Source organism: Brachyhypopomus gauderio, chromosome 10 (genome assembly GCF_052324685.1).
Source record: "Brachyhypopomus gauderio isolate BG-103 chromosome 10, BGAUD_0.2, whole genome shotgun sequence".
Lineage (NCBI taxonomy): Eukaryota > Metazoa > Chordata > Actinopteri > Gymnotiformes > Hypopomidae > Brachyhypopomus > Brachyhypopomus gauderio.
Window position 1 is genome coordinate 24,538,815 of NC_135220.1, and position 24,572 is coordinate 24,563,386.

The 24,572-nt window shown below is 43.6% G+C and overlaps 4 protein-coding genes across 6 annotated transcripts; 2 read left to right on the forward strand and 2 right to left on the reverse strand.

The window, feature by feature from the left end:
- Window positions 1-1,836: 1,836 nt before the first annotated feature.
- Window positions 1,837-8,408, reverse strand: ddx56 (DEAD (Asp-Glu-Ala-Asp) box helicase 56). The gene is made up of 14 exons (XM_077020648.1): window positions 8,208-8,408; window positions 7,066-7,227; window positions 6,703-6,857; window positions 6,450-6,620; window positions 6,102-6,192; window positions 5,411-5,652; window positions 5,140-5,286; window positions 4,866-4,979; window positions 4,686-4,780; window positions 4,480-4,553; window positions 3,346-3,435; window positions 3,158-3,263; window positions 2,965-3,062; window positions 1,837-2,746 (listed from the first exon to the last, which is right to left on the reverse strand). Exons 1-14 carry the CDS (start codon window positions 8,262-8,264, stop codon window positions 2,681-2,683), a joined length of 1,668 nt encoding a protein of 555 aa, XP_076876763.1. The 5' UTR covers window positions 8,265-8,408; the 3' UTR covers window positions 1,837-2,680.
- Window positions 8,409-8,820: 412 nt separating this feature from the next.
- ccar2 (cell cycle and apoptosis regulator 2) lies at window positions 8,821-14,983 on the forward strand. Of its 3 annotated transcripts, none has more exons than XM_077020649.1 (19): window positions 8,821-8,903; window positions 9,525-9,545; window positions 9,631-9,716; window positions 9,804-9,918; window positions 10,025-10,160; window positions 10,294-10,414; window positions 10,632-10,778; window positions 11,020-11,230; window positions 11,333-11,443; window positions 11,681-11,844; window positions 12,097-12,223; window positions 12,364-12,492; window positions 12,809-12,949; window positions 13,059-13,286; window positions 13,498-13,644; window positions 13,763-13,871; window positions 13,979-14,176; window positions 14,344-14,501; window positions 14,580-14,983. In XM_077020649.1, exons 2-19 carry the CDS (start codon window positions 9,534-9,536, stop codon window positions 14,616-14,618), a joined length of 2,379 nt encoding a protein of 792 aa, XP_076876764.1. In that variant the 5' UTR covers window positions 8,821-8,903; window positions 9,525-9,533; the 3' UTR covers window positions 14,619-14,983. The 3 variants fall into 3 exon arrangements, with proteins under 3 accessions (XP_076876764.1, XP_076876766.1, XP_076876765.1); XM_077020651.1 differs by having other exon boundaries at window positions 10,076-10,160; XM_077020650.1 differs by lacking the exon at window positions 9,525-9,545 and having other exon boundaries at window positions 8,839-8,903.
- A 502-nt stretch (window positions 14,984-15,485) lies between these two features.
- On the forward strand, window positions 15,486-18,488 carry h2az2b (H2A.Z variant histone 2b). Its single transcript, XM_077020653.1, has 5 exons — window positions 15,486-15,739; window positions 16,997-17,074; window positions 17,156-17,269; window positions 17,733-17,862; window positions 18,146-18,488. The coding sequence occupies exons 1-5, from the start codon at window positions 15,737-15,739 to the stop codon at window positions 18,205-18,207; spliced, it is 387 nt and encodes a 128-aa protein (XP_076876768.1). The 5' UTR covers window positions 15,486-15,736; the 3' UTR covers window positions 18,208-18,488.
- Window positions 18,489-19,948: 1,460 nt separating this feature from the next.
- ved (ventrally expressed dharma/bozozok antagonist) lies at window positions 19,949-22,001 on the reverse strand. Its single transcript, XM_077020652.1, has 3 exons — window positions 21,484-22,001; window positions 20,953-21,212; window positions 19,949-20,472 (listed from the first exon to the last, which is right to left on the reverse strand). The coding sequence occupies exons 1-3, from the start codon at window positions 21,779-21,781 to the stop codon at window positions 20,131-20,133; spliced, it is 900 nt and encodes a 299-aa protein (XP_076876767.1). The 5' UTR covers window positions 21,782-22,001; the 3' UTR covers window positions 19,949-20,130.
- Window positions 22,002-24,572: the final 2,571 nt, after the last annotated feature.

Consider the following 24,572-nt stretch of genomic DNA (forward strand, 5'->3'; position numbering starts at 1 on the left):
TTGTTCAGTCTTCGGTTCATTTAGGAGATGCGGACACTTTATTTCAAATAATTTCTGATTGGCTTCTGCATTCCGTAAGGTAGCGCTTTGTAGAGCAGGAGCATAGCTCTTGAAAAGGTCTTGAAATCACAGGGCAAAACTCATTAATATTGAGCTATTGTGTGGGATTAGGTTAACTGCCCCTCAGAGCTGAAAGCAATGACGTTGTATGAAGTCAAGTGTTACGGTAATTTTCTAGAATAGTGTATAATTAATTTAAATTCTTCTTGAAATGTGAAATAAATGTGTAATAGTGTTTGTCCATTCATCCTGGCTTTTACTGTGGTTGCTTACATCTCCAATTTTTTTTATATCCCCTTAATTCAGAAACTAAAAGCCACATTTTGTTTGCTGCCGTTGCGTATATTTGTTCCCAGCAGTTGTGCATATCACATTAGTGGCAGTTATGCTCAGATTAGGTGTGTTTTAATAAAGTGATGATCAAAGCCTTACAGTGTAGTCTCTGAAATCAGTCTCCCTGCCCTGGGAGAGCAGGACCTCCAGAATGGGCAGCTGCCAGTCTCCGTGTTGGAAGCCTGGCCTGTTAAACGCTGCCTGTCCAGTCTTGCAGAACATGCCGCACACACTACTCTTTACAGTGAGCCTACGATAACCATGGACGCAAAGTCTCCGTCTGGATGACCTGTTTTTTTTTTTTTGCCAGAAGGTGCCGATAAAACTGCGTCCATCACACAGGGTGAACCCCAGAAACGCTCGGATGTATTTAAACCAGGGCATCACGAGGTCCATGGTCCAGGACCTATAAGAGTAGGGTGTATACTCACATTCACAAACTAGACCCTCCTTGTGCTGTTCGTCTGTTGTGTGGAAAGCAGATATTTGCTATCTTGGAGAAGCTGGTATTACACGGCTTTCATAAAATGTCTGGGATTATTGTGCAAGTGTGCTTGTAATGCTGAACCGACTGTCATCTGACTGTGTTATTGCTTATTTTGTGTGGCTTCTGTGAACCCCATGCAGTATGTTGCAGGGTTGTATCATGTAAATGACGGTGTGATTCCTTGTCCAGAATGACAAGGTGCTCTGGGGAACCTTTTTAGGTGCCTTTCTTGTAATTGCCAAATTCTTGCTAGCTTATTAAATCTTAACATGCCATAATGGCAAAGTTCAACATTTAGTTGTGAATAAACTTTGCAAAGTGTACTCCTCTTACAGTTAATAAATGTATTTATATGCAACATGGTTAACATTAGGCATTAAACATACTGTAATGTCTTTCTCAGTTCATGCAGATGTAATCAACTTTGTACTTAGTCATTTTTAAAATCTTGCTCTTGTCATAATGTACTTAATGTATGATATAACACTGTTGTACTTAGTGGGAAGTTCTTTCAGGCTGTAAAATCTGAATAACATCTTTTTGCTGAAGCTATGTTGTGGGATGATTGTCTCTCTAAAGGCTGCCATTGGGTTTGGAAAGTAAAGCCCAGTTTCCATGTTGACTGAAAAACCTTCTCATCACTGATAATTCATCTATCACTGCACCCTTAAAAATATAAACATCAAAATGTGAAAATTAAAACAACCATTTGATTTGTAATGTTAAAGGCTGTAATCTGAATTAATTCAAAGTTAATCTGAGGGTTTAATTCCTCTGTTGCTCTTAGATTGTTTGCTCAGTGTTTGGACTCTGAACTCCTTTAATCTGACCTTCACTGCCTGCTCACTGAGCGATCACATGGTGCTCCAGCTCCACCTCATCAGGTGCTTGGACATCTGTAAACATTTGCCTACTTTTCACGTTTCAAGCAATGAAATGAACGTAGACAGAAGGGATAGGCCAGGGTGTCTAAATTGTAATATCTGCAATCAATGACAATGCAATCTTTCATATACAAGTAAACATCATTTGACTACTCGTCTGGAAAAAAAAGGTAAATTTCTGACTGTCCTGTGAGGATGAGCCACTCCTGAGGGTGGAGGGGGTTGGAAAGATGATGTTCTGAAACAAAAAAAGAAACAACTCCAACCAGACATGCTCTTTATGTGAGCACTGCAAATAACACTTCATCCTAAAACGATACAGCTAACAGGTGAGGAACGTTAAGTGTGAGCATGTTTGCGTCCGCACCATCTGGTGCTGCTCTTTCCCCATACACATGGGCCCTCATGATGGAGCGGGTGTGTGCTTCAGGACTGGGCCATCATCCATACTCATCTAGGCACGTGCAGCCTGTCCATAGTTTGCCGGTGGGACATATTTAAATGAGGATGCATTCCTCTTAGAACATCCACACCATGCACTTAGGGCTGGTGGCTGCCGAACAGATCTTGAACTGTGCTGTATGATTATTCTTGAACTATAGTTATTCCTGAACTATATGACTGAACTATAGTTAGTTAACTACTTGGTAGCATGTCACAGCTTTTAAGATGTATAAGTAGTTAGCTCGGATGGTGTTACAACCCTCGCACTACAGTCCTGACTTGTTTACACACACATAAAGATGCTACAGATTATATTCGGGAGTATAGTATACTTTCGACAGACATTGTGTTGGCATCACTAAAATTATACTCCCGTTATTAGAAATAACCCCTGTTGAACGTAGACATGTGCTTTATATATACATATAGCGTACACATCCAGATAAGTCCTCAAAGACGTTAACCAGACGATTCAGTCAGAGTTCTTCTTCCGACTGTAGCGGAAGCTCTTCAGGGGGTTCTTGCCTCTGATGTTCTTCTGTAGGTATGAGGAGAGAGGAGACTTGAGGCTGTTTGCCTGCAACATCTTAGGAATATCAGCCTTTAAAAACACGGATGCGTGTTCACGTTTATCCCGATATGCAAGGTAATACAAATTCCTTCATGTCACTGGTTCCATAAACAAACTGTCCACCAAGGGCTAATTATCTCCCCCAACAAGATGGTACAAGTTTGCTTTTTCTGAGTGTTTCTCACCTTAAAGGTTGTCTTCACAACCCCCTTAGGCTTGAGTTTGGTCTTGGTCTTCTTCTTCCGTAAGAGGGGATTGACCAGACTCTTCAGCGTGGATGGAACTGAAGCAGGAATCAAATGAAATCATCCTTTAACGTCTCACGCACCAAACAAGTTAAAGCAAGCACCAACGTAACTGAAGCTACTGTGAAGTTACCTAGGTAATCGGGTACGTTTCTCAGGTGGGGTTTGATGACGGCCGGATGGAGGTCTTTATCGTGCCGCAGCAGTTGCAGGTCTCTGGGGTTGTCCTCGAAGTACGCCTGGGCCACACAGACACCTTAACCAAAGCGGCTTGAGGAGATGATCTCAGAACAGCAGTGCGTACAGTGCCACTGCACTCACCTTAAGTTTCTCCGAGTTCAGAAGCTCCTGCTTGATCTCTTTCAACCTGGCCTCCTTCACGGCCTGCTTGGTGACCGATCGCATGGCATCCTACAGGGATGAGTACCATCACAGTCACTTCATTGTTTCATGGAACCTTTACAGGGTTCATACACTTTTTTGACAATCAATTTCCATGACTTTTCCATGACTTTGAGGCAAATTTTAATGACTATACATTCTCTAAACATATGTGTAGACATGAAAAATAAGAAAAAATCCAGGCCAAAATTCCACAGTATATCATAAATTAATGACAAGCCACGTGGTTTAATTGAAAAAATAAACATTTACCGTATTTTCAATATCAATATAAACCGGAGTTACGACCTACTTTTTTTATTATTTCGCGCGTGCACGGAGGAGCAGTGGCAGCACAGTGGAGTGTTGTGGAGTGTTGTGTACGATAAGCTGAGGCAGCACAGGCTCCACTGCAGCCCATCTCGGCAACACGATCGCTCTTTCTCGCGTTGTACGCACGAGGACATCGTTAGTTTTTTTTCTATACTGTGTTTACGATCAAAACGTATCTAAATCTAGGGTCGCGCTTAACAACGAAAACTGCTTTATGACGGACTTTTCAGTCTCTAACCCCATCGTTAACCGTGCACATTTTGCATGCCCCGTGTCCTTGTCTTTCACAAGCCATAGCTTGTATTTGTCCAACTGAAGCAGTCATTGTTTAATCGGCATTTACCAGCATTACGCTGATTTACATCAAAGTACAATCTACAGCTCCGCTTGGAGTCCGACGCTAACGCAGTGAACTAATGTGTGAAGTTACGTTAGCGGTCCGCACAATGAAAAAAAATGGCTATATTATATTTATTAATTTTTTCTTCCGGTTATCAGAACAACATACATTTATTGTGTCAAGCAAATTTCCATGACTTTTCCAAAACATTTGAGTATTTTTTATTTTTCCAAAACTTATCCAGGCCTGGAAATTGCTATTTTCAAATTCCATAACTTTTCCAGGTTTTTCATGACCGTACGAACCCTGCTTTAACATTGTGCTTTAAAACAACTGTGCCCTGTTTCTGCACAACAAACAGAGAAAACAACTCAGCAGGTTTAAATATGTTCAAGTCATACCCGACATCTGTATCTAAATCCCTCGATTTCCTCCATTTTGAACCCATATGGCTTCAGCGTGCTGTCCGAATTGTCTGTGTACAATAAGGGTAAAATATTTCAGACTCACTTGAGTGATGTCAAGTAACTACATCATATTATCCAGAATATTAATATTCACTTACTGAAATTTTGGTAAAAATTAAATCTTTTTCCACAAGCATTACCTCCAGTAAGAGCACTCTCAACGTCCTCCAGCAGGGGGACCTCTGAACTGGAAACAAATGTCAGGGCAGTGCCAGAGTTGTCTGCTCGGGCGGTCCTACAGAAAATGGGAGAAAAATATATGAAGGCGGCACATACGGAACTTATTTATCTTCAATAGATGTGACTGAGCTTAAGTTCACCTGCCAACGCGATGAATGTATGATTCAACAGAGGGAGGAAAATCAAAGTTGATGACATTTGACACATTCTGGAAGTCAACCCCTCTGGACACGCCGTACTCTTTGTCTTTACCCCTGGGGAAACAAAATGGCAACAGCCCAGAGGTCATTCCTTGAATATTTTACATCCCCTGTACACAAAAATGTAAAATTCTTAAAAATATGACCCAACACCATGAATGTTTTGTTTTTGCCAAGTTGTATAGTAAACGTCAATCATCTGGACAAACCATACGTTGTACTCTTTGAAGTCTTCCTTCTCTTCTTTTTCCCTTTGCTGTCTGCATTCTGGGGAGCCACCTCTGGGTTATCAAGTCCTTGCTCATCTGTGGCAATGATGTAATTATAAAATCCCTGGTTAAACTGAGATATGATGTGACACCTGTGAAGACAATGAGAAGGAAATCCAGAATGAATCACAATGTCCAAAAATGCATCTCATCCGAAAATGTATTCTGGATTTGTTAAGACAGATAACTCTTCCTTTCCCCCCTTTAAGCCCTTGCCTAGAATGAACGGGTAGCTCAGAGTTGAGCACGCAGGCCGGGATGGCAAACTGCTCCAGGAAGAGCTTGAGCCGGTAGCAGCGGTCAAGACCGCCGACGAAAATGAGTGTCTTGCCCTGCACGAGGCCCAGCTTGAGGAGCGTGTAGATGAGAAGAAACTTGTCTTCCTCCTCACACTTCACGCTGTACTGCTGCAGCTGCGAGCAGTCAGGCAGCTGGGAGCCCTGGAGCTTCAGGGTCACCTGTGGAGATCAGGAAGCCACAGATTATGAATAATGTAAATGTGCCATATTTTGTCAATTGTGATTTTTACACCGCAATCAAAATTTGTCCTCCGCTTTTAACCCATCTGTGCAGTTAGAACACACACACACACACACACACACTCTAGTGATTACTAGGGGGCTGTGAATCACACGTGCCCAGAGGGGTGGGTAGCCCTAGCCCGGCGAGCAGTCGGTCTGGGAATCGAACCCACGACACTCCTATCACAAGACCAGTTCCCTACCACCAGGCCATAATCCTACATAATCTAAGACTAGTCTTAACCTGTCTGTTCCAGATGGAATGCTCCGTTTGTAGAGTATTTATGTCTAATCATGCTCATCACTGGTTTTAGGATTGATTCAAATGGTAAACATTTGCATTCCCCATAAAGAATGACTATGAAAATCATCATTTGCATGCTTACAGGATTGTGCAGAACCAGCTCCTTCAAAGCCTGAACCTCATCATTGAGTGTGGCCGACATGAGGAAAGCTTGGTAGATCTTTGGCAAGTGACTGTAAAGGAACAATGAATTCAACTTAGGAGGTTCATCACTGAAGACAAGACATTATCGATCCACAAGGAAACCGCAGCAAGATAAGCCAGCCACCAATGGTGCACTAACCAGACAGTAAACATTTCTGGACAGCAAAGTAGAGCTTTTACCCACAGCAACAACAGCAGGATCTGTGCCACATTTATTTAAGACCTGCACATTAATTCCTACACGCACTAAAGGTATGAGAAGTTCGCTGAGGTTCAAAGCACTCACCATATGAGGCTCTTTATGTCGGACTCAAAACCAAAGGAGAAGAGGAGGTCTGCCTCATCAATGACCAACATCTCCAGAGCAGAGTGCAGAGTCAGGTTCTTGGCATTAATGTGGGCTTGCACACGAGATGGAGTACCAACCACAATATCAGGCTTCTCCATCAAAATCGGCCTAAACAACACACATGACCACTTCAGATTACATACATCAAATCTTACAAATATACATATATAATTTTTTTAAGTGTACTGACCTCTGTGCTGACACGTCTGCTTTGCCCGAGATGTCTGCCACTCGTACGTCCCTGACACAGTAAGCGGTGAGTTGACAAATCATAGTCCGGACTTGCTGTCCCAGCTCTTTGGTAGGTACCAGCACCAACGCTCGGACAGCCGGGTCACGCACAGTCTGTCACAGGAGTAAGATGCCATCAAACATCAAATCCCTTTGAGCTAAACAAGTTTTCCTTCCCTTATAACATGAATCCGTGCGATTTGATTTCAACAGTAGCTAATTATAGATACTACCGAAAATGCTTTCTCTTTCTCAACAGGCTTCTTTTCCGAGCAAAACAGTCTGAAGCTGCAAATTATGAAACACACTGAAATGGATTTACCTGTTTAGAAGTAAGGAGCCCCTGAATAAGTGGAATAGCATAGGCGGCTGTTTTTCCTGACCCAGTTCGAGCTCTTGCCAGGACATCTTTTCCGTCCAGAGCTAATGGAATGGCTTTCTCTTGAATAAGAGTTGGTTGTGCCCATCCCAAGTCTGCAATCGCCTGATATAGTTTATAGAAATGAAGAGGATTATGACAAAGTTATGTACGTAAGATTGCTAGGTCTAGGATCTAGATTGAGACAGGTGTTGCTCAGCAGAATCCGACTCCCCACGTTTGCATGCACATAAAGACGCTACAGATGATGTATGTGATATCCGTTGTTTCTATGCATGAATAAGGACTAAGTTTTAATGATCCAAAACAACATACTTGCTATACCGAAGTTCACCTCTGACCACGCTACTTCGTAGTATTACTTTGTTCCTCGTCATTACTGACAACCTTACATCTGATATATCTTACTGACAACCTGACTTATTTCCTTTTTAATAAAATATTTTCCAATTATTCCCTAAATATGTCCAAATATATAGTTAGGACAAAACTAGAGTGCTCAATGAACTAAGTTATAATCACGGTACTCACAGGACTGAATCGTCTGATTAACGTCTTTGAGGACTTATCTGGATGTGTACGCTATATGTATATATAAAGCACATGTCTACGTTCAACAGGGGTTATTTCTAATAACGGGAGTATAATTTTAGTGATGCCAACACAATATCTGTCGAAGGTATACTCCCGAATATAATCTGTAGCATCTTTATGTGCGTGTAAACGAGTCAGGACTGTAGTGCGAGGGTTGTAACACCATCCGAGCTAACTACTTATACGTCTTAAAAGCTGTGACATGCTACCAAGTAGTTAACTAGCTATAGTTCAGGAATAACTATAGTTCAAGAATAATCTTACAGCACAGTTCAGCGTTTCGTGTGTCCTGTCACACAAGATGACGATTATCCAGAATCGAATCGAAATTAATGCGTTAGCATAGCAAACGGAGACTAGCCTAGCCCACAGAGATAGTTAGCTAGTGTCCTGCCACAGGATTGAGGGAATGCTCGACATAATATTCCCCGGATAATTCGTTTGACACTTAAAATGGCAGGCTGTTAATCTTTGTATTCAGACAGAAATACCTTTAAAAGACGATCGTCCAAACCCATCTCATGAAACTGAAGCCTGTCGGTCGCCATCTTTCCACGTGCGTTCGCCAATGCCGAAAAGTGGTCAGAGGCGATATCAGCACGTGTGAGTCCAGTGAAAAGTCCGGAGATATAATTTCTTACTGAACAGTAAAGCAATTTAAGGCAACTGATATAGAGTTAGCTCATTAGAAATAAGCTAATCAATCCAATCGTGAATAATGTAAATAAACTAATGAGAGGCCAACTGCTCTGTGGAGTCCTCCCAGTCCAAATAAGCTACGTCTGAGGCCCCGCCGCTAGGTGGCAGTAGTGCGTGTCTGTGGAGGCCCCGCCGCTAGGTGGCAGTAGTGCGTGTCTGTGGAGGCCCCGCCGCTAGGTGGCAGTAGTGCGTGTCTGTGGAGGCCCCGCCGCTAGGTGGCAGTAGTGCGTGTCTGTGGAGGCCCCGCCGCTAGGTGGCAGTAGTGTGTCTCAGTAGAGGCCCGCCGCTAGGTGGCAGTAGTGTGTCTCAGTAGAGGCCCGCCGCTAGGTGGCAGTAGTGCGTCTCGGTGGAGCTCGCCGCTAGGTGGCAGTAGTGTGTCTCAGTAGAGGCCCGCCGCTAGGTGGCAGTAGTGCGTCTCGGTGGAGGCCCGCCGCACTTTACTCCACAGAGAAGAGGAAGGAGACAGATCGATAGACAAGAAGCTCGAGGTGAGTTTGACTTCTAAATGGGAAAGTAATAATATCGTCAGTGAAAATTAATTGTTGACTATCGTTTCGGTGAAAAAAGGCAGTCAGTGAAAACGTAGCTGAATGCATTTGGCGGTCAGTTGGCAGCTGGCTAGGTTAGCTAGCTAACGGCTTTATGTGCTGTAGGTAGCTCGGAGATACAGGTTAGCTAGCTAGCTGGTTCTCCTGGCTTGATGGCTGGGAAGCTAAAACCGACCTGGAATTTGATATAGCAGCAGATAAAGTTGCCTTTCCTTAACCAGATGTCAATGATCTGTTATGGTTAATACCGAGATTAAGAGTGATTCACTGTTCAAACTGTTGTGCTATTACTAAATATTTAATTTGAACGTTATTTCTTAGGTTTTTTTACAATAACTTTTTACAGTAGCTTAGTTAGCCACATTTGGCCCATGTTTGTTGTAGTAGAAAGAACCGGTGGAATATATATATATATATATATATATTACGAGGTCTTCCTCCGGTTCTTTCTACTATATATATATATATATGTGTATATATATATATATATATATATGTATATATGTATATATATGTATGTATAACTTGGGTCTCTCTGAATTCCCCTCTCGCAAACGGAAGCAAGCTGATATGGAAACACAGGTACGTTCTATCTTAACCGAGTGTTATAACAGCACTGTTATAACTGCAGTCTTACTCTAGATTAATTGAAGGAATTGTTTCTCAGATGAGGCAGCGAGTTTTCACAGGAGTCGTCACCCAGCTGCAGGACCACCATGGGATGGTGGACCAGGAGGTGCGCTTCCCTATAAGGTCTGCGTCTTCGTGCTTCCACTCACGGTGAGTGCTTTACGGTATGGCGCCACGGCCCGCTCACTCTCCTCCGTTGGCATTCTGCAGCGTTGTGGTGGGGAGAGTGCCCTTGGTTGGCGAGAAGGTGCTGGTGAAGGCGGTGCAGGATCCGTCGCAGCCTGTCAGCTGGACAGCCCAACGAGTGCAGGCGCTTAATGGACAGGTAGGCTGTCTCTTCATAATATGGTAGATGTGTTTGCAGCGTCAGCCTCCCGACGATTAAATTAAATTGCCCCTCCCGTGTCCTGCTTTTCACTGTATCCTGTAAGCCGTTCAAGTCTCCTCCTCCGTTGTTGCCCTCCATGTCTACAAACATGAAGCCGGGGATTTTGGGAAATAAACCCCAACCGCTGCTGAAGTCCCCCAAAATCCCTCCACTTATTCCTAGTATGCAGTCAAACCCAGGTAAGAGAGTTGTTCTTATTAAAATACCCAATGCTACTTTTACAATAACGGCTTCATGGTGTAATCCCCAAGAGCACAGATTCCTTGTTTCATTCCCTGTATATCCTGATTTCCAACCTGGTTTGTGTCTCAGGTGGTATGCACCAGATGCCGCATCACCAGCAACTGCCCTGGACTCCTCCATTTGACGGCTGGGGCGGGGGAGGCAGGAAGAGACACTGCGAGGCCATAGGAGGGCGACGAGGTGGCCGCTGGTGAGTTATTCCCCTGTGGTTTGCATTGCTCCAGGAGGTCGTTTTGAGATTTGAGTCTTGTCGTCGTCATGGCTTGGCAAGTGAAGTTGGCCTGGTTAGAGCACGGCTGCTATTCAGGCCTCTGATTGTCTTTTTTGTTCCGGATGGGCTCTGTGTACACTCCAAGCACATGGGCTCATCCATCCCAACCCGTCCCCTGCTCTGTTCTTTGGCTCAGGGAGGAGGGTGGAGCCCCCTGGTCATGTGACAGCTCACACCTGAAGAGGAGGAGGTGGAGAGCCCCGGCTGAGGATGAGGTGCCGAAGAAGAGCAGCTCCGTGGCTACCCAGAGTGCACCTCTCTTCTCCCGCTTCCCACGAGATAGGTGCCTGTGCTTAGGACATAATTATTATTATTATTATTATTATTATTATTACGTTTATGTTGAGCAAAAGAAGCAAGTCTTTACTCTGGACTTAAAGAAGCCTATAGAGCTTTCACATCAAAATGATTCCAGAGTTTGGGAACTATTTCTGAAAAAAGCCAGTTTAAGGTGCCATGAGAGTGCCATGACTTGGGCAGGAAAGCGTGCATGCGTTTAAACTTCCCTCTGGCTCCCTCTTTAGCCAGGCCTGCGGTAGCCTGGAGCTGCGTATGCGCTACCCCCACCTCCGCACCCCCGCCTCCCTCTTCCACGTGCAGCTCTGTTGGCCCGAGAGCTTCCCCCCCAGACAGCCACTGCCACTCGCCGGACCCTGCCTCTTCCACGTGGGCCCCGGCCGGGCAGAGGCACTCGCCCCCGAGCCCGAACCCGCTGCCCCGACGTTCTCCGTTAAGGTACCCGTTGGAGAGTAGTCCCAGGCTGCGGGGAAGCCGCACGTGATTCTAGCCCCGCTCGTGCCCGTCCACCCTAGTCATGGTCGTTTGTTGTCCTTGAAGGTGGTGCTGCTGTCCTTGCCGGCTATGGAGGACTTCTACTCTCAGTGCTGCGGCTGTGCAGAGGACGGCCAGGCTCACGGGGACACGGTGCACCCTATAACCCTGTTTAAGGTCCGCACGTCCTGCCCTCCATCCTGCTCGTATTTGAATATCCGTCATGTTCACTATCTAGCAACAATCAGTTTATCGTTGTTGGTATAAGGCTGCATAATGAGAATAGAATATTGTTTTGATTATGTTGATGGATATGATTTGGGAGTTGCATTGCAGTACACTTATTGTGTAAATATCTTCTCAGAAATTGGATCATTATGTAATTATACTGTGTGTGTGTGTGATGTGACGCAGTTTCTGTTGTTGGAGAGAAACGGAGAGTTGGAGTTCCCTGGAGGTCCCTGGTCATCCAAGGTGGACGGTCCCAGTCCAGCCAAGGACACCAGCTCTCTGGTCCGCACTGCGGTGCGCTGTGTGAAGGAGCAGACCGATCTGGACCTCTCAGCCTGCACGCAATGGTCAGTCCTTCAGCTAACGCCACACACTCGTAATCATGCACCCACGACTTTGTGTACGGATGTTTCTCAATGCTGAGACATCAATGTGTGTTTAGCTCCTGTAACTGTGAGGTTTCTAATTCTTTTAGGTATGTGAGTACTCTTTTGTTTTTTATTACTTAATCATCACCATGTTTTGCAGGTGTGTTTTGTGTTCGTTGAGCAATGATTCCACTGTTGAATTTTGACTGATGTTTCACCCTGCTAACTCAGGCACAAAATGGCAGAACTCAGACTGCTGTCTGGTGATAAAATGGAGACCGTTGTGATCTTCATGCCAGATGTGTGGAATCTAGTACAGACGGCGGAGGAGTGGTCCAAGTCCCGCGAGGAGCAGAAGGTTTGGGAGAGCGCCACCTCAGCTCGTGCACGGCGTGCATGTTCTCCACAACTGAGGGGGGGGGGGGGGGGGGGGCGCAGACCGGGAGTAAAATGTGCAACGTGTGATTTGAACAGTGTTTGTGCCTGTGGCGCTTGCAGGCAGATGAGCCGCCTTACCCCGACACGCCGTCTCTGGTCCTTCAGCCCTCCGCAGGCCTGAGTGTGTCCGCCGTCCCCCTCTCGACTTTACTGGAGCCCCACAGCTCCCCGAACTGCAGCACATTCGAGGTTCGTGGGCTGTGCCCTGCCCACAAACACGGGCAGCCAATTGTGCTTTAGAATCTGCTTTCTGGCAAAAGCTTAACCGTGCTTTTGAAAGTGGTTGCCACACAGCAGTCCTTTGAATTGTGCGTACGTAACGTTCAGTGTTGTCGCATGAGAGCGTCAGAGGCTAGAAATATATGGCGATTTCTATACAATGTCTTTAAATTTATTTATTTTTTACTATGAATCAGCTATTTTCATTTTGCTTGTCATCTTGCATGTAGGATGTTTCTTTTCATTTGTAAGCCGTGTGCTGTGCGGTTGACTGGGTCTCCTTCAGGTTTGTTTGGCCAGTGAGCTGTTTAGTGAGATGCTCCAGAGGGATTTTGGACTACAGCTGTACCACTCACTCTGCAGCCTGCCTCATGGTCCTAGTGCACCCCAACCCAATACCATGACAGAGGACATCGAAGCTCCCCTGGTACTCAGACCCCATAAGAAATAATGCATGGAAAAAAAACCACTTGAAGTTAATACAATCAATGGCAGCAGCGAAGTGCTGATTCTGATGTCCTTGCGTGCCGTCTCAGCAAGATGAGCCGGAAAAGGCAGACAAGCAGGTGAAGAAAAGGGGAACGAGCGATGCTGGGAAGAAGAAGACAAAGGAGGAGTGTGGAGGTGGGGAGGAGATGGTTGGGAAGGAGGAGCTGGACCTGCCTGAGAACCCGACGGAGAACCGGAGGGAGAGCAGGAGCCAAGAAGGAGGTGACGAGGAGTTGCCCGGTGGGATATCGGACAGTCCGTCACTCAAGGACAATGTGAGGACTGAGTCGCTCGTGTGATGCTTGCGTGTTTGCATGCTTATCAGGATGCCTCCTTTATTTTTCCTCACTCATGTTACATGTCAGAGATCATTGGCAAAGTCTTATTCATCACAGCTTTAATGCTCACTTTTAATCTTTGTATTGCATAAAAGCAAGTACATTATTCTGAATCTCTCTCTCTCTCTATGTCTCTCTCTCTCTCAAGGATGGCCCCTTGGGCCAGTGTGAAGAGCTTCCTCGCAAGGTGCTTCTCTCCTGGGTGTTTTTTGACAGGCAGCTCATAGGCCACCTAAGAGAACAGGACCTGCAGGACATCCTGCTGTCCCTTGGACTCTACCTCACTCCAGCTCAGGTCTTACTTCCTTCATAACGGGACTTTCGGACAGGAAGGGTTTAAGTTGTGACTTGCAAACAGGCAAAGAAAGGACATTTAAGTTTTTTTTTTTTTTTTTTGTTATTTCACGGTTTAGGCACAGAACCTAGTCAGAAAGGCATCGGTTGGTGGACGGTGTTTGTACCGCAAGCTGTGCTCTCGTTGGACAGACCAAGAGGAGGTGGCCTGTGATCTCAGTGCTGAGGGTATGATGTATAACCACCACACACCCTCACCCAAAGATGCAAAGTCATTCTAAATGTTCTGATGTATTACACCACATCACCTTTTTTTTTTTTTTTTTTTTACTCAGGCAATAAAGCCTTGTTACCCGGCCTGCCTCCCAAGGAGAGGGGCTCTTCTCGCCGGTCAACGGGCAGCGCTAACCCGGACGTGGTCAACTACAAGGGGAACGTTGTGAATGTCCCTAACCTGCTGCAGTCCCTGGAGAGCAGCAGAGAGGCCCAGCGTGAGCTGGAGAGACGCCTCAGCTGTCTGCAGGCCAGACTGGGTACTGTTGACCTGCTTCCACTGCCCCGGTCTGGTGGGAGGGGGGGGAATTAGTGGGATGGTAGAAGTTGAAAGCCAAAAGTGCTGCTCTGGGGGTGATCTGCTTTAATGAATTGTATGGTAATTATGGACCTTTATTTAGTGTGTGGGTGTGTGTGTGTTTTACAGAGGCAGCTGAGGCAAAGCAGGTTTCTCACCAACAGGAGCAGCTGAAGAGCAAGCTGGAGAAAGCGGAGTCCCTCAATAAGACGTATGAGAAGAGTCTGAAGGAGAACGCCGGACATATGATCGCCGTCATCGAAAAGATGCAGAAAATGGTCGATCAGGTAGATTCGCCGTGATGTCCCCGATATTAAATTTGAATTTGGTTTTCAAGCTTTTCCAATCGTTTTATCCGTTTGCAGACAACGCTCCTTACAAGGACGAAGGAGGAGAAAGACTGACCTGACTGCTCGAGCGCCAGAGCCACCTGGAACAGTTTTGTAATTTATAAGTGCGCATTTCTTTTTCAGCCATCATAAACACCATTTAGACGTGGAGTATAAGTGGGACTGTGTAGTTCCAGTATCTTTACAAATGTCAACACTCAACACCAGCTTAAATTCAGAGACTGTCTGAAAGATTTTTGTTTAGAAACGTTAGTTTAGTTTATTATAGAACTTGCCTAGATACGTTAACTTTACCCTCTGTGTAGATACTATGAAAGTTAATGTCATAATTTTGTGATTTACTTTATATTATTATTTATTTTATCTTTAAATCTCGTAAAGGGGAAGGGGGTTATTAAAATACCAAGTTTTGGATAGTGGTTTGATCTCTATCTTGAGTGTTCTCTCTTCTTGGGTCAAATGTGTATGTGACTGGGTGTTCCTCACTGAAGGGAGTCTTTTTGTTCATTAAGCAATAATCAACAAGTTGCCTAATACTAAAATCTCTAAATCCGACTCTCTAAATCTAAACATTATAGGAAAGTAAGTAAACATATGTACATACAGTGATATACTGTATGCATGCACAATACTTATGCAGTATAAATCTATACAAATAACTATTTTAATTAATGATTAAGTATGCATCACGTCAAAATTGTAATATTAATTAGAACAGACGATAATTAAAAGTAATAGTTAAAAAGTTAATAAACTAGTGCCTTGTTATGAAACGGTTGTAGAAAGGCCAGAAAATTCAGATTTTCGAACCGTCAAATACAGATGATAATGTGTTTGTGCCTTTTTCCGTGTTTAAGCCCATGTTTAAGCTTTAAGTGCGTAGTTTTGTAAAGTTTCGTTCTTTGTCGTGTTGACGAGGCTACACACGGGAGTGTTCGCTGTTCCCAAAGATAAATTATGTACATAGTACAGCGACACTGCTCTTGCTGGTTTAACGGGCCACTGTCTCACGTCGTTATTGTGCAATTGATAGAGGACGATTGTTTCCATTAAATTCGTCTCCCGCCATTTTGGCAACACGTATGACGCGCGTGCATTAACGAAAATCTCCGGTTCTGCGAATTTGACTTATACATTCTGGGCATCGAGACTCCAACGCGCTATCAGGCGACATGGTAAAAATGTTTTTAATGATTTTGGTATACCGTCTAGTTATTTTACCCTGGCGGCCAAAGCCACACGTTCTCTTGTTCGTGTTTTATTTTGTTAATATTTCCATCCATCTTTTTTTGCGTAAAACGCGACTCGCCGTGTTTTAGAAAGACAGCTACAGTTAGCTAGCATGTTGCGGTGAAAGAGCGCCAACCGCTGTAGCTACACAAGTAAACCTTGTGCGTTTTCCAGGGAAGATTTTATTACATTTTGCTAGGCACAATAAATTATTTGTTAAGTACTATTACTGCACGTCCGTATTAAATAATTGCATTAGGTGGAGATTTCCCACCTGTTTTATCTAGTTGGATAACTCGCTAGAGCGGTTGTGTAATGATCTTATAAGCTGCTTCGCTAATTAGCCGGTGGTGTGTGGCTAATGTTAGCGTGGTGGGCTTGGCGCCTCTCCCCTCAGTAACGGACGGAACTAGCCGGCGGCCGCTGCTCGGTTAGCTGCTATTGGCTAGCTCGGTTACGTTGGACAGATAGCATCGCTAGTTAGCTGATTGATTACTATAGGTTCAAGTGAAACGTAAACGTTTATTAGTAACTTACGCCCTCGGCGGTGGAAATATTTGTCTAAACATGTTGGAGCAATCTAGTTAACTAAGTTAATATTAGTTAAGTTAATATTAGATAAGTTAATGTTAGTTTTTCGGTAGCAACATGTTGGGTATCTTATCGAGGTAGTATTTGTGGCGTCTTGTACGGTCATTTGAACGGTTAGTTAAGTTGACCCATATCTTGGACATTTAACCGGTTAACTAGCATGGCTATTATTAATTTAGGAGATGGACCGTTTATTTTATATCTAGGTTAGTCTTAGGAAGGATGGATAACGTAGATACCTGATTCGGATTAAGATTATTATATAATATAAATGATATACAGATTATATAATTTTATATATTTTTATCTAGGTTACTGTTAACATTAGATAGCTAACTCGAATTAAACGTATTATATAAACTGTTGGTGTATTGGTTTTCAAGATTTCTACAAGTGACCATCTGCCTGTTTCTCTCAGTTAATACCGCTATTTCGCTATTTGACATGAGTAAATTGAATTGCCACTTTTGGAAACACTTTTGTTTGACTTTGTTAAATTAAAACGAGAATATTAAATTTGGTGGCTAAATGGGTTACTTTATTAGAAATGTCTGAATTTAAGAGACTGATGAAATGTTGAAATGCCACATTCCTATTTCACGAATCGCTAGGCAGGTGGAAAGGCTGGGAAAGACAGCGGCAAAGCCAAGGCGAAGGCGGTTTCCCGATCCCAGAGGGCTGGTCTGCAGGCAGGTGTATTTCTCTCGGTCAGTAAGATGCACATGCTCCGAGGAGAAGGCGTGTCATGACGGCTGTGCTTTGTCCTGTAGTTCCCGGTAGGTCGTATCCACCGGCATTTGAAGACGCGCACCACGAGCCACGGGCGCGTGGGCGCCACTGCAGCCGTGTACAGCGCCGCTATCCTGGAGTACCTCACTGCTGAGGTAAAGCTGGAGAGCCACTGTCTCACAGGGGGGCGGGGTGTTTATGTTAAAGATTGTCATCTGGACTATGGTTTTGTTTTTCTTTTAAATGTTTATATAAAAAAAGAATGCATTCGACTGCATTACCAAAGTTGCTGCATAATACAATTTGTGCCCAAAAGCATTTGTAAACTCTTAACTACACATGGTAAAGGTCTGCCTGCATTATGGTGACCACATTATTTGTTTGTTGAATCACAAAAATCCAGTATGGTCTGATATTAATCCGTGTGCTCACAGGCCATGACCTGAAGGTTACTGATTTGTAAGAAGCCTTAATTGCGTGTTGAAACCACGGTGCTCCGTTTGTACACTACAGTGTTGATAAAAGGTGGATGGTGCTGCTTCGCGAGCGGCTGCAGGGTGTTTGTGCTTTAGCCCCATGATGTGATTCAGCCTCCTGCCCACGTGTGTGTGTCAACAGGTGTTGGAGTTGGCAGGTAATGCATCAAAGGACTTGAAGGTGAAGCGCATCACACCGAGACATTTACAGCTGGCCATTCGTGGTGACGAGGAGCTGGATTCGCTCATCAAAGCCACCATTGCTGGTGGAGGTTGGTGTTACACACACACAGGCATCAACCGGGCTGATGTAATGAAAGCACTGACACCCCAGACGTGTGCTGAAGCTCCAATCACTAGATCTCCTTCTGCTAGTCAAGTTATTTTTAAAAATGAAAACAACCGGGACTCGTCTAATTTTCCTTGGTGGCCGTTACAACGTGGTATTCATGGTGCCTACTTAACATCAGGCTTGAAGTGTTGGTTTAGTAAGAAACTGAGCCTAGGCCATTGCTTTTCCTCTTGTGTTTACTCAGTTCTGTTCTGTCCTTGTAGGTGTGATTCCACACATTCACAAGTCACTGATTGGGAAGAAGGGCCAGCAGAAGACTGCGTAGAGATCAGTGTGATGGTGGTTGTGTAGTTAAAGGCAGACAGCAGAAGACTGCGTAGAGATCAGTGTGATGGTGGTTGTGTAGTTAAAGGCAGACAGCATGGAGAGGGCAGTTGTTTGTATGTTTATCCCTTTGTCGGGTTATTTTGTAACCGTAGTTTTAACATTTAATAGTTTCCTTTTTAAATTGGTTAAAGAGACACAGAGTTCTCAATGTAATATGTCATTATTATCGGCATGTGTTCTGAATCTGTTTTATACATAAAACATTGAACTTTTCTTAAATATTTGAATTGTTATGGTTATTTCAATAGTGTTGACTTGAGCCATAATAACATCATTCTAGTCCTGATCATTCTACATCATTTGAGATGTTGAGCCACAAGCTGACTTGTTAGCAATGTATTTAATGTAAATGAAGGTGATTACTTTGTTACTTGAAAAAGCAGATTTTGTTTTAAAGTATTCACAAGTCTAAAGAAATAAGAAATTTTAGATGGGCCTGCTAACAAATAATTTATCTTCCAGTATCAGATCTCTGTCCTATCCAGTGTCAGAATAGGCAATAAGTTGTCACACATAGACACACATAATCGTGTTAAGCTGTAACACGTCTTCACAGATGTCCTAGCACCCTGTAACTGCTGCATTTAGTACTGTCCAGGGGTGGCACCCTCCAGTATTTCTAGTTCAGTTGGACAGATGGAGTGGTAGTGGTAGCTTCAGTCTCACAGCTATATGCTTCCCTTCAAATTCATCCCATACTGATACAATCATGGATGCAAACTATAGTGGAACAAAACACTTTCAAAATATTTGAAGATATATGTGATTCTTAATCTCAGGAAAGATACCAATTGTAAATACTCTAGTATATTTTAGAAGACGAGGTCAAACAACGAAGGGATGTCACGCTGACCATTTCTCATGATGAGATTACACTTTTGGCATCTTCATTAATTACAGATTGTAATAATTCATGGTAGCTGAGTCATGTGAGCCTGTGAGAATGATTGTGTGTGTGTGTGTATGTTGTGGCTTCCTGTAATTATGCCTTAGACGGAGCACAGACCATCTAACATTATCTATCATTTAATTTCAGTATGAAACCGAAAGCAGATTCAGAATGATCATTTTAAGAAATCAAGACATTGTGATTAAAGCCTGAGTTGCCTGAGCTTGAATGCTGTGCCTTGACTGTACACGTATGTTCCTGCTCATGCAAACAGAAAACACCCCCCTCCCCTCCTAGTGTCTAGCTTTTATAGAGATCAGCGGCTGAAACTAAAGTATTCTGCAGGGGTGCAACAAACCGCTGTGATGGGGACAATAAACGAGTCCACATGTGCACACTCAACAGCCTGTAGCTGTATTCTCCATTGAACATTACAAAACTTTGGTTTTCAGGGGTAGTTGCACCATGTAATAAACAATGGTGACTATTTTGATTTAGAATGACTGCATTATAATAAAAGTATTTTACCATAGGTTTGACTGTTTTTGCATTTTGTCAACCTGTCACATAAGAGCAAAACACATTTGGAATGATATGTTCTTGCTACCGAGGGTTATTTTGTTATTGTTACCTTTCCACTAGAAAGGACATGATCACGGTTTTGTCTTTAGACATTTAGAAATTATTCCTATATTTGGTACTATTGTGCCATCTGTTAATCACGTGTGGAAGAGCAGATGCCAAGCAATTAAACAGCAGCATTCAGACAAACATTTATTACATGGTCATATTGTACAAATAAACATGAACAAAATATACCTTTAAATGACGTGTGTACTTAAATATTTAACATCTAAAAAACAAACGTACAAAAAAATAGATATTCATTATTGCACTGCACCCTGTGTTCCAGAACGGGTGTCTATAGACACCTCTAAGACTATAGTCCGCATGTCTCCCAATTCTCCGTTCTCATTGCGAGCTGAAGTAACGGTGGTGATACGGCTGGAAGGGTGGCACGAGGGCTGGGGTCCCTGGAGGAACAGACAGGCCCTGGGGGCTCCTGTACTGGTAGAGGGCGCTGGCCGGCACGGGAGTGGCCGCAGGTGGCCCATAGTGGAGACCGGGGGAGCCCAGGTAGGGAGCCGGGGTCTCCTGGGGCGGGTAGTAGCAGGGGTAGGGGGCCGGCCTGAAAGACTGCAGCTCGGGGTAATGCATGAGCTGGGAGGCGACGTTGGCCTGGCAGGCGTGAGCCAGTGCGTCCTGCACTGTCCTCTTCAGCTTCATACGTCTGTTCTGAAACCAGTTCCTGATCTGCAAACAAAGGCAAACGGATCGTTACTACACACAGGAGCACCAGTTTGAGATTAAAGCTTTTTATGTAGTATACTCTAAGACACTAGTATACACTAATTTAAAACACTAAGACACTGTAGTATAGACTACTTTAAGACACTAGTAATAAATACATTTAAACACGAAGATACTGTAATCATCTTATAATGTTTATTTATTGTTTGTTTTATATTATTGTCTGCTTGTAATGTATGTTCTTCAAGAGGCTGTGCCTCTTGCCAGGCTGCCATTGCAAAAAAAGCTGTTCTTAATGATTTGCCTGGTTAAATAAAGGTTAAATAAATAAATAAATAATAAAAGTAATAAACATTAATTTAAAATACTAAGATACTGTAGTAAACACTAATTTAAAACACTAAGACACTAGTAAACACTAAACACTAGGACACTGTAGTAAACAATAAGAAGCTCTTGGGCACACAGCTGTAAATCTCGTACCTGTTTATCAGAGAGACTGAGTCTTTTGCAAAGTTCAGCTTTGTCCTGGGCCCCCAGGTAGGCGTTCCTCTTGAAGGCCCTCTCCAGGTGCTCAATCTGCTCGGTGGTGAAGGCGGTGCGGGCCCGGCGCCCCGTGCCGGGGGAGGTTGACGACGGGGCGGCCTCCTTGGAGGCGTCAGGTGAGAGGGAGCGGCTGCCTTCACTCTCGTAGCCCGACGTCTCCTCTTCTTCGGCACCGCTGCTGAAACCCAACTCTGGAACTGCAGTGAAACGAGGGAGGAAGACATTGAGCAGGATTGACCTCTCCTGGAGTTGTGAGTCCCTTTACTTCTGCTGTTATGTTACAGAAGAACGCTAAACGGTTTACTTGTTTAACTTTGTTTCCTCACAATAATGGTGAACTATGCATACACATTTACAGCAATCAGTTTGTACATTTTCAATACTTGGAATTCAGTAAATTCTGATTTTCTGAAAGCCAACTGTATGTGTGTGGGGTGGGGGATCATAGGTAGGTTGTTGGTGTCTTACCATGCTGGAGCCTCTCAGGGTTGCTTGTGTCCTTTTTGTGGTTTGCTGGAGTCATAGCGCCCTGTACAGTAGATGCATCACTCTGCAGAGGTCGTGCTGGCTCAGGCTGATTCTGCTGAGCTCCTGTGCTACCCAGACTCCAGCTGTAGAAACCCGGGAGACTTTCCGGAACTGTCCCTGAGGTTCTGGCGACATCAGAGGCCACAGAGGTCCAGGAGTTGGGAGGCTGCTCCACACTCAGGCTCGGTGGACCATGGCTGCTTTGGGACAGCCATTCGATAGAGAAGCGTCCCATCATTGTGGTCAGAGGGGGCTTTAATCCAGCAAAGACAGAGAATATCCAAAACCAATGGAAATGTTCTTGTCCTTTCTGCCAAGGATCCAATGATTGCGGAAGTGTTCCTGGGGGATCTGCAGAGAGTAAAGCTGTTGCAGTGGATGGCGTCCTAGGAGCAAATGAGGCAGAGCTCAGTTTGTCTTTGGGTAAGTAATAAGCACCTCCAGCACGCGGATGGGGTATTTATAGCGCTAATCCTACCTCATTTACAATTCACTTAGGCCAGGATCAAAGGAAACATCCTCCCGTCTCTGCCCACCCCCACCCCTTGAGTTTTCACAAGTGTGGTAATTAAGACGTCTCAATCGCTTCTGAATGAGCCCATCAATTCCTGGCTCCAGTATGTCTGGTGATGTAGCAAGACGCACTCCTCCCAGACACACACACACACACACAAACATCCCAAACCATCTAGGATCCTGTCTGTTCTCTGAGGTTTCTGATTATATGTGAGGGAGTGATTTGTTTATATTGAGAATTGATGTTCAGCATAAAAAATATATGACGTTTTGGGCCTCAAATCACAAATACTATTTGACTAATGATTCCAGTACATATTGTATTTTAGATTGAGATTGTGTAATTCAGGAAACACTTTGTTTTTTTTTTTTTGCATATGACATCGCTTTATAATAAAATTGACAATGGAGCAATAGTTTATATAGACAAATAGAAGTCTAATTCTAGTATAAAGGTCTCTCTCTCTCTCTCTCTCTCTCTCTCTCTCTCTCTCTCTCTCTCTCGTGTGAGTAGCTGCAAATCTGGGTAATTCATCCCTTGTTTATGTCCTCCTTAGCTGGTATTGGTATCAAAGCGCGCAGGTCCTTTGAAGTGCCAGGTAGCACTTAATGGCCTATTATAGGAACGCTACACGGAGAGCTATCGAGTGTGGAGACAGTAGTCTGGAGAACCGCAACTACTGATGGAGATAAGTGTAGAGACTGGCGCTTTTACTTGGTCTTTTTAAAATGGAAATATTACCGTAGGTTGATCTAATCGATCAGGTGTTTGTCGCGGGATTGAACGTTTAATCTACGAATCGTGTAATAAAGCCCAATCTAGTTTTGATTGCAGAAAGGCAAAAGGTTTCCAAAGCCGTCATATCATTGTGTGCTAAAGATCTGATTGATTTGATCCCCTTAAATCCAGCGCAAAACAAAGGAGTAAAAAGACGGCGCCATGGGTGGAGATTTTAGGCACGTCACACCGCGATTTATAGTGTAAATCACGACCCCGTAGTTTTGGATTAAATCCATTATAGCAAGCTGCCAGTTTTCAGTGCGTTCTGTTATATATATATATATATATATCACACACACACAAGGCCAGTATAATATAGTCACCTTTATGAAGGTCTATGGCTCAAATGCGGTAGGTATTACACTAAATGGCTTTTAATTTAGAATATAACGACATTCTGATGAACCCATAAATCTTAACACGTAATTTAGTTGTTTACATTTGAATGTGTGTATATTCAGGTGTGTTTTAATGAATTGATTATTTGTGTACTCAAAGCATCGCTTATCTAGCCGAACCAGCCCAACCAGTCATTACTGTAAATAATGAATAAGATACCAGTAAATTGATGTTTTCATTTAACATATACGTATTATAATATACATTCTTTATTAAAATTTTAGTGGTCTTGCTCTTTAAAAAGAAGCTGACTTATGTGTGTGAAGACCAAGTGAAGTACAGAAATATTTTTGTTTTCTTTGACTTAGATTGCAAAATAATCTCCCAAGGTGACCACAATTCAAATGAACACCACCTAGTTTTTCCCATTCATGACTTCAAAGGACAGATAACTTGTCAATTCCCTCTCATCATATCTACATTGCTATCTCTTTTCTTTTATTAAAAGACCACAACAAAACCCAGAGCTTTGCCTTTGTGTGTCTGCTGCAGATCTTTCAGACTAGGCTGAGTTTCTGTACTCGTGGAATGTTTGGTGAAGGTACAGTCCCCCGACCGGGTCCAGCTTCCTTGAGTCCTCCGACGTGATAAAGGACAGGAATTACTTTGATGTGAGTGACAGACAGGAGAGGGACTGTGAGTGTGAGAGAGCTACAGTAGAGACGCTATGGTTTTATGGAGGGCGGACAGGAGGAACAGGAGACGCCATGACCACGACCTGTTTCACAGAGACCTGTGCCACCTGGAGAGATTACAGTTTGCTTCTGTGGTTTATTGGCAGGTTAATGTAGCAATCAAGGTGACTGGCGGGGATAATCTGGTCTCAGACCAATGGGCTGTTGAAAAAAATGATCAACATAATGTAAATAAAATGTGCAAAATATATCTACTTACAATTCACAGTCAGATTGATTGGGGTGCTGAACCTCTGTATGTGAGGAAGATCAGTACCAGCAAACATTTCTGCCTGAGATGGGGTCTTTCCACTACAGAAAAGGATAAAAGATAGTGTCCAGATGTCAGTGGTTTTAGATAACACAGAATTCTTTTTTTTACTGGTTATTTCTTTTGTTCTCTGTTCTCAGGATCGGCACTTACTGAAATAGCATGGACAGTCAGTCATGGAATTATTAAGATGCATAGTATTTAAAACATGACTGATCATACAGAGAACTAAGTTAATTTACCTGTGACAACTCATTATTAGTTTACTGTTCACTGATTATTAGCTTGAGTAAATTTAGGCAGGACCTTCATTTTCAGTCTTCAGGTTAACACCTCCAAATTTGCAGTTGGTCATGTTGGAGAATTAGTGTTATTTTCCCTCCCTCTG